The sequence below is a fragment of the Topomyia yanbarensis genome, chromosome 2 (genome assembly GCF_030247195.1).
Source record: "Topomyia yanbarensis strain Yona2022 chromosome 2, ASM3024719v1, whole genome shotgun sequence".
Lineage (NCBI taxonomy): Eukaryota > Metazoa > Arthropoda > Insecta > Diptera > Culicidae > Topomyia > Topomyia yanbarensis.
Window position 1 is genome coordinate 160,159,296 of NC_080671.1, and position 8,940 is coordinate 160,168,235.

At 40.5% G+C, this 8,940-nt stretch overlaps 1 protein-coding gene across 2 annotated transcripts; it reads left to right on the top strand.

Annotated features, from left to right (window-relative positions):
• Positions 1–6: 6 nt before the first annotated feature.
• Positions 7–3,211, top strand: LOC131681911 (zinc finger protein 502-like). Of its 2 annotated transcripts, none has more exons than XM_058963007.1 (4): positions 7–191; positions 258–317; positions 375–1,707; positions 1,806–3,211. In XM_058963007.1, the coding sequence occupies exons 1-4, from the start codon at positions 99–101 to the stop codon at positions 2,570–2,572; spliced, it is 2,253 nt and encodes a 750-aa protein (XP_058818990.1). In that variant the 5' UTR covers positions 7–98; the 3' UTR covers positions 2,573–3,211. The 2 variants fall into 2 exon arrangements, with proteins under 2 accessions (XP_058818990.1, XP_058818991.1); XM_058963008.1 differs by having other exon boundaries at positions 7–188.
• Positions 3,212–8,940: the final 5,729 nt, after the last annotated feature.

Here is an 8,940-nt window from a genome sequence, read left to right on the forward strand (position 1 = left end):
ACTGTTTTTCAGGTCAAGGAAAAATAACTCTTAAAAATCTCTTAGTTTAAAATCTGCATGAGGAAAATTTAAATGTTTTTTTAAAAACTCGTTAAATCATGGATAATGTGGAAAATATTTGCCGAATTTGTTTGACTGGAGGAACGACGGGTGTGGATTGCTTGTTGATTAGTATTTTTCGACAACTGGTTGTATGATTTTCGGAGTGTTGTTTAATAATGTGTACTAATTTTCGTGCGTTTTTCATATTTCCACAGGAGTCTCCGGATCCGGATTTTTCAATAGTCACTGCAATGCAAGTAATTTGTGATTTAGAGGTATAAACAATCAGTTATTCAAAGTGAAATATATACGATCGTTTTGTATCTTTACAGGTATCAGAAGATGACAACTTTCCGAAACAAATTTGTATGGTGTGCTATTCGCGACTCGTGGACGCGTACGGGTTGCGCGATCAGTCCCAGAAATCGATGGAAACTCTCTCCGCTATAATGAACAAAGCGACCATGAACGAAATGTGCAATGCAGAGGAAGACGAGGAAAACATATATGATGTCGAGTATCTGGAAGAAGAGCAAGAAACGATTGCTCCAGAGCTCGTAGATTTGAAATTCGAGCGCCAAGATGACTTAGAGATTTCTGTTGAACAATCAGTTGTCGGAAACATGGCAACTGCTAGCGATGAAATAATTTATTCCTGTTGCGGATGTTCAAAATCATATGGGACTGAAATTGAGCTGAGGAAACATTCAATTCAAGTACACCACCCCAAAACAAAAGTAGAAGCATCAATTAATAAAAACCAATGTAACATATGCTTCAAGCTGTTCCGGAGCGTTTACAAACTGAAGGCTCATAGGAATGGTAAAAATAGCTTACAACCACTGAAAAAATGTGAATTTTGTGGTTGCAATTTTTACTCTTCAAGTGGTCTATCCAACCATTGCAAATTATTCCATACTGAGCAGTTATTTAAATGCTGTGGGTGTACGTTTAGTTCGTTAGATAAACGCAAATTTCTTCAGCACTCGGATAGTCACCAAATAGAAAAAGATTCGGGCGAGCAATTGAAACGCTATGAATGTTCGGTTTGCTATGAACGTTTCAAAACATTGTCTGAAAAAAGAACTCATCAGCGATTTCCTTATCGTAAGCGAAGAGCGAAAGAGTCGGAGGAAGAGATAACCATGACGGTGCTGCGATGCTGCGGATGCCCAAAGGTTTTCAAAACAATCTCGGAGCTACGGAGCCACCAAAATGAGCTGCACTTTCCACAGAGAGTACAGAGCTCTAACGAGGAGTTATCAATCGAGTGTGGTGGATGCTACAAGTTATTTAAAAACACTGCTCTCCTCAATAAGCACCTTCGACGAGCGGCGGACAAGAAGCTGTACGCTTGTAGTAAGTGCACCGTTGCTCGTCGCTCTTTGAAAGATTTGATCGAGCATGAGGCCACTCACAAAGGGGGAGGAGCTTTTGTCTGCTGTGGCTGCCGCAGAGGCTTCGAGACACAAGATGCTTTGGAACACCACTCGTTGGAAGAGCATTCCAAAAGACCGAAAATTTACCATAATGACGAATCCGATACCATAAGACCTTTCGAGTGTAAAATTTGCTATCGAAAATACAAATCAGCCAGAGATCTCCGCGGCCATCAGCGGTTTGTGTATTACGATAAGATTCACACTTGCGATACATGTGGCAAAGGTAATAAAATTTATATGAGATATTTTTTTCGAAACAATTCCAAAGGCTTTCTTTCCGATTTGCTCATATTTCACACAAATCTTTATATTTTTCGACAGGATTCTCCCAGGAAAGTAGCCTATCCGTGCACATGGCAAGACACAAAAAGGAGGCCAAGTTTCCATGCCCTATTTGTGGGAAGAAGTATAAACACGAAGTCATGGTACGTAATTGTATAACACGTCATGAGCGGCCGAAGGAGCACAAATGCAAAATATGTAACGTTATCTTTCCGGCCGCTTCAAATCTCTATTCCCATATGGTTTCTCACTCAGAAGATCGACGTTACAAATGTGACGTTTGTGGACAGATGTTCAAACGAAGCTTCCATCTCCGAAAACATAAAATCACTCATACAAGTGAAAAGAATTACCCTTGTGAACAGTGTTCCGCCCGGTTCTGTTCCACTACAGAGCTGTACAAACATCAAATTCGCCATACCGGAGTTTATCCGTATGAATGTAGCATTTGTAGCAAGAAAGTAACAACACGCCAGGTGTATATAAAACACTATGAGAGCCACATTGATGAAAAAGACAAGATATTCACTTGTGACGTTTGTCCGACACAATTCAGTCAAGAACATTTCCTATCCAATCACGTTAAGTATACGCACCGGATCGAACCACAGGATAAGCACTGGAATGATAAATTTAATCGTCAAGGACCGAGCAGAATGAGGGGAGGTCCGCGGATGGCTGGACTTAAGTTAAGTGATTCTTTTGACACCAGTAGGTGTGAGGCGAAGATCGCGGAAACGGACAATGGTGATCCTCTCTTGCTCATGGAGACAGTGGACGAGGAAGTTGTACTGACGAACGAGTGAACGTTGAGAAATGTGTATGTTGTAATAAAGAAAATCATTTAGTTTTGCTATTTTAAAAAGTGATTCTATTTTTAAAGAAATAACTAAAACTAGCGTGAAAAAGGTAGTTTATAGGGTAGACGAGCCTATTCATCTCATTAGGCAGGATGTCACACTACTTCGTTGATAACGCGACTTAGAGTGACTGGATTGTGCTTAAATAAGTATCATCATTTTTGCTTCGTTCCTAAGAAGCAGTACAGTTAAAATGTTAGCCTGGAAAATATAAAATGCTCGCGTTTGAGCGAAGTGAAAAGTCGAGTACAACGTTCATCCTACCATTTGATCTAATGCGTTGAATAGATTTATTAATTTATTTCAGGTCATCAGCACCTTTGGGGCTATTTGACCATCGCGTTGAATAGAGATAACAGGCACTGCTCTAACTAATGTGTTCAAATGTGTGGGATGAATAGAGGAGCTATGATGAATTAGGGCACAGCAACGTGCGTGATAATTGTAAAAATCTAATTAGTTTAATTTTGACGCATATAAATTTTGCGGCGTGAAATTTGTCGTAACGATTTCAAAAAATTGCTATAAACTTGAGCTTTGTGAAATTGGTTATAAAAAGTGATGTACCGCTGAAAAAAAATCCATCTCCCCGTGCTTTTATTTTTAAATGATTTAATCAATAAACGTTTCACCCAACCGAAACATGTCTTTTTTTCGTTTTTCGAATTTATTTGTTAAGTCTTGCTTGTGTTATGGGTGAATGGAGGGCAGCCTAATTATGTACGGTATGCAAACTAGGCTCGAAAGTCTATACAAAGCATCTTTGGATCACATACATTTAGAGCAGCTTCAGATGTTGCAGCTTGTTCTCAGCCCCTATTCGGCAGATTTCACGGCACCACCCGCTTTACGGCTTGTTGTGGCTAAACTAGTGTCGAAGGGGGTCAATGAAGATTTTTGCATTGGAATCAGCAGACAGTCTTTGTTGATTACAAGATTAGGGAATACGTCGTAGTATTAGAGAAAGCACATTTTATGTGCCACGTGCGGGTAAAGTAGGAACATAGATATGGGGGCAGAATTCAAAATCTGAACCAGTGTCGTCGATGCCAAGGCCTTATGCACGACCCCAAAACACCTTCCCCCAGTCAGGTCACTCATTTTAGAGCCATCCGTATAGAATGATATTGTACCTTGAGGTAGTGTGGTGTCCCCTTCTTCCCATATCTGACAATCCATTATGTGGACCTCATATGAGATATCCAATTCAGTTTTTTGTCTAGGACAACACCTAGGTGTTTCGCATCTTCTGCGTAGTTGATTGTAGTTCCACTGAGCGTTGGAACCAACTTAATTTTTTTCTATTGGAAAGTGGTACAATGACCGTTTTTGCAGAGTTCACGCTGAGTCCCTCTTTGAAACACCATGTCATGATGAAGTTCAGGGCTAATTGATACCGATCGCTTAGTACAGATTCATATTTTCCCTTCACAATTGGGACAATGTCATCTGCATATCCATCAAAAATCTCGAAACCCATTTCAGCAAGATCATTGAGACGATCGTCCACCACTAGGGACCAGAGCAGGGCACGCCTCGCTTGGGACAGCCTCTATTGGCTGTTATAGTTGCTTTCGTGTCTCCCAACGTTGCTGTGATCTCTCGACTCCTGAGCATTGCAAGAATCCAGTCCTATATCGATTTTTCCACTCCTCTTTTTGCCAGGGCCTTGTAAATTGATATGTAGGACGTATTATCAAAAGCATCCTCGCATTGAGCAAAGCGCAAATTGCTATTTCCTTGAAATCGAGGGTTTTCTCAATAAATGTCACTAAGATATGTAGGGCTGTTTCCGTAGATTTGCCCTTTTGATATACAAACTAAAACTTGTTTAGCTGAACTTTCGATAAGTGCTCCGTTCGAATATAGTGGTCCAGCAGTTTTTTCATCAGTTTTAGAAGTGTTGATGTCAAACTAATAGGTCTTCAGGCCTTGGGTTGCGTCAAGTCTTTTTCACCTGTTTTTAGAATAAATATTACCCTAACTTTTCTCCAGTTTATAGGTGTGAGCCCAAACATAAGACTTGATCTCAGGATGTTTAGTAGATCCGGAAGAATCACATCTGCCGGTTTTGTAGAAATATTGGAAGAATGTTATCAGGGCTGGGGTTTTTTAGGGTTCGAAGGTGTTGATAGCCTATTTAATTAGAGATGATGTGAAAATCCGACAGACCAGTTTCTGTGATGCCTCACAAGGCCTGTTAGGACGGAGTCCATCACAATCCTAATCTGTCGAATTCTCGTCTTTCGCAGCCGACCCAGGAAAGTGGGTGTTCATTAGAACATCCAATTTTTCACTGTTGCCAATTGTGAGAGAACTATCGCCTTTTTCACTTGCCCTAGGCCATTTGTGTGATCCTTTGATAAGGTTTTTTTGAAGGCGACCTGCGCCTGGAAAGTTTCCGATATTCTCACAAAACTCGCGCAGATAGTTTCTTAGCCTTTCTCAACTCAGTATTGTATTTGGTAAGAGGGGTTCTGTAGTTTGACCAGTTACCACTAATCTTCGCTTTATTGAATAGGCACCTAGCTTCTTTCCTAAGTGTTACTAGATTTTCGTTCCACCAAGGAACATCACGGCTACAACTGGCGGTTATGATCCTCTTTTGTAGGTCGTTTATCGCATTATCCAGATCTGCCGGAGATTGGATCATACTCTCCGTTTTTTTTTCGACTATTCCAGGTTTGAGAGGAATACACACAAATTTGTGTTTGCCTATTTCCTTTTGTTTTTGCATTGTGAGCTTTTTGGCTTCTATGACGAACATTATATGTCTGTGATCCGACATACTAGGTTCGTCAGAAACGTACCAACTCTTTATCTTTTCCGTTATTTGAGGGCTGCATAATGTGAGTTTCGTAGAAAGTAAGTAACAACTGCTATTTAGTGCACGAAGGTTCAACTTCGAAGCTGTTCTTTATTTTTCTGCCTGTCTTAAAAGTAACGTATGCTAATCGAGTTTACTTAACTAGATGGGCGGTGCCTAGCCCAGATAGAACCAACCAGTCACGTTACGTGTTGATTCAACCTACGTCACTGATGGCGAAGGTTGACGAAAAGCGTTACGAAGTAGCTTGGCTATTTTTGTTGCCGGTAAGTGTGACCCTCGGAAGCTGTGTGTTTTAATACGCGCGCATTCTGGGTTGCAACGCTTATTACTGAGTCAACTGAAGGTGTTTATTTGAGTCAGCTTTGGGGCTGACCAAACATTGAAATGTAAAATTTTTGTATCTCGGGTGTGTTCTAGATTTAGGATGGACTTTAGCGATAAGTGTGGTTTATGATTGGTAATGAAATACTGTGGGAATTATTAGGGATATTAGAGGTATTATATTATATAAGGTCCAGTACTTCGCTTCTGCGGTCATAAATGTAGGTACTCCCTTGTTACATATATTGACATCATCACCTCTGGTATTTATATCCGCGTTACCCCATATGGTGTGATGTGCATAGACATCACATCCAATGATAAAGGGCTTGTTTATGCTTCTACAGTACTTTATGAGGGGGAGGGCATCGATTCCAGAAGCTGGTGCTGTATCCGCATCGCCAGAGAAGTAGGCAGATGCGATCACAATCTCCAGCTTTCCCATAGCCGTCGGGGCTTCCACTGTTATTGCAACGACGTCTCTTTGAATGAATCCAGCAATTGGCGAGAATTTTACGGCTCTGTTTGTCAAAACTTGGAGTTGGCTGGTCGTTACAATATACTATCTTGTGAGCTGAGGAATTTAAGCCAAAAATTTTGCGCTTATTTGCCCACGGCTCCTGTAGAAGAGCGATGTTTAGTCGCTCTTTGGTAAACCTCCGGACAAGGACGCTTGTGGCACCTTTTGCATGGTGGAGGCTCACTTGAATACAGCGAATGTTGCTCATTTTTTCGGTGTTTCTTTGCCGTCGACTTTTAGGGCCAATGCTTCGTCTTCTTTATTGTACCGACGGCTAGTCACAGGCTGTGTGTTGTTCGACGTTCCAGTGACCTTTTCTGGTCCAGTATTTGCTTCGGCTCTTGCCGTTTGCGCACCTTCGCCTACAGGGGGTTTAAGATCCTCTCCTTGCGTTTCAATTCGTGAGCCGCATACGGAAGGGTGCTTTTGTGTATTGCTCGTGAGACGGATTGCTACCGATGCACTCGTTACCATTGTTGTAGGCTTGCTATGATCATAGGTCCGTCGTGAGTTGCTTTTTACAATCCATGCTTGCCTAGAACTTCCACGTTCGGTGAAGACCGGGGCGCCCTTCAACTGGCGCATTCTAGCCTTTCCGAATACGTAGTTCAGCTGGTTGTGTTGGGAAGTTATCAGTTTCACTAAAGCCTCATCTACCGCCAACAGGAGCTCTACCGTTTTGAGAACCGTAGTTCTCTTCAAACCCCTTCAGCATTCTGTGCAGAAATTGTCGTTTCTTCGTCGCTCCGCTCAAGTGACGAGTTCTTCCTGTTCCTGTCTTCACGGGACTTGGAAAATATTGGAGTTTGGAAAGGTAACTTTTAATTTCCTTTTGATGCAAAAGGCATCAGAAATGTATGAAACGTCGGATCTTGTATCATTTCGTGATTTTTGTAAAGGACTTCTCTTCTGAAACTTTTGGTTTTTCGAAAAAAAAAAAATGATCAAAATTACTTTTTGTTCGAATTGTCACCAGACGTTTGACGTTTCATGCATATCTAAGACATACAAAAATTAAAAGCTGCATTTTCAAACACAGGTCGTATCTCAATTAAAAAAAATAATTTCGAAGAAAGGCATTTTTTCGAGATTACTCCAGATCTCGATATTGCATGACATTATATGACATTTTTTCCGAGTGATAGGGACTTTTTCCGATGTGTTATATCTGTGTATCAAGACCAATAGGAGACTTTTTTCAGGAACTGTGACCTTGTTTGTGTATTGCTCATTGCGGTTGTAACGAGTACATATATGCCGATAGGTTGTGTGCAATATCGTATACAAATGGTATAGATATATTAAATTTAGTGTATATTGCATGTTGAATAAATGATGTATGTTGAATAAACAATTTCAAAATAAATTCATTCAAGATTTGGTCGAGTATTAATTCGACACAAATCTTCAATTGGGATTACCGCATCCTACACTGAAAAAAATCCAAACGTTAATTCTATTTGCTTCAAACCACTTAAAATCCATATCAAGAAGAAATGCTAATGTTATCAAGCGTACACATACCTTCTATGTGTCAACTGTATAAACTATGTATGCACATACATATGTTATATGTGCGTATTGTTATAGAATGGGGTTTTATGTGCCTTATAGTTATGAAATGTGAATGTAAGATTAATATTTCTAATAAATACACACATTAGCTTTATGTGTCAGCAAATAATGTTTATCTGCCTCCGCTAATTGCAAAAATCTATGTGTAAAATCAATAGGTATAACGTTTACATTTTTTTGAGTGTACGCTCCCATATAGGATAGGACTTGGCATAATAATGCAAGCAAATGAGTTCCTAGCATTCGTCTACCAATGAGACTGCTACCGACGCACCCGCTGATACGATGAAGATTTGCTACCGATTGAGGCCACTGACCCTTACGCAAGGTGCCGGGGGATAGATTCTTTATCGCTCTGTCATGTGGGGGGGAAGCAGCTTGGTATGATTAAAACTGTCCGTTAGAAAAAAGATGACCCTTGCTGCAATTTGGGATTTCGTGCATCTGAACACGATTTTCAAGAACTTCGCTAAGCAAGTTCCGGTACGAAGATTACCAAATGCCCGGTTAATCTGAGGATTCCAAAAGCTAGATTTCTCACTTTGGTCTGACTAGTGGAAGAGGCAGGAGTTGTCCGTTTCTAAAATTCGCGTCGTGGTGTGTTTTAAAAAGGTAGAAAAATGACATGAAGATTCCTTAACAGTTTGCTAAAACGTCACGTTTCCTTTCTGTTACGACTAAAACCACACACGACTGAAGTCTATCAAAGTATCTTTATTAATGATCAGCAGTATGAACAGAATGTTTTACATGGTCGATTCAGTGTTGCCAAGTAATCACAACATATCTCTCTTTTTCTAATAGAAGTTTTGAATGCACACTTAATCTAATAAATAATCATCATAACGCTTTGGTTGTATTAATTCTCTGCGCGGACGCAGACCTGTCGATGGACCACAGTTACGATCTCCGGATTCGGGCGTTTCCATAGTAAACTCCGATGACGTGATGTCCTCTGCCAATACTTCCGGTTTACGGAAGTTTTTTAGATGTGCCGTGTTCCGCTTATATTGTTGTCCATTCGGTGTTTCGACGGTCACCGTACTACCCTGTCTATCAATAACTGTT

What these genes read in the sequence shown, in the direction of transcription:
- LOC131681911 (XM_058963007.1), top strand. Translation starts at nt 99, where the DNA reads ATGGATAATGTGGAAAATATTTGCCGAATTTGTTTGACTGGAGGAACG. An exon ending in AAGTAATTTGTGATTTAGAG is followed by an intron (nt 318 to 374) that starts GTATAAACAATC and finishes GTATCTTTACAG; the next exon opens with GTATCAGAAGATGACAACTT. An exon ending in TTGCGATACATGTGGCAAAG is followed by an intron (nt 1,708 to 1,805) that starts GTAATAAAATTT and finishes ATTTTTCGACAG; the next exon opens with GATTCTCCCAGGAAAGTAGC.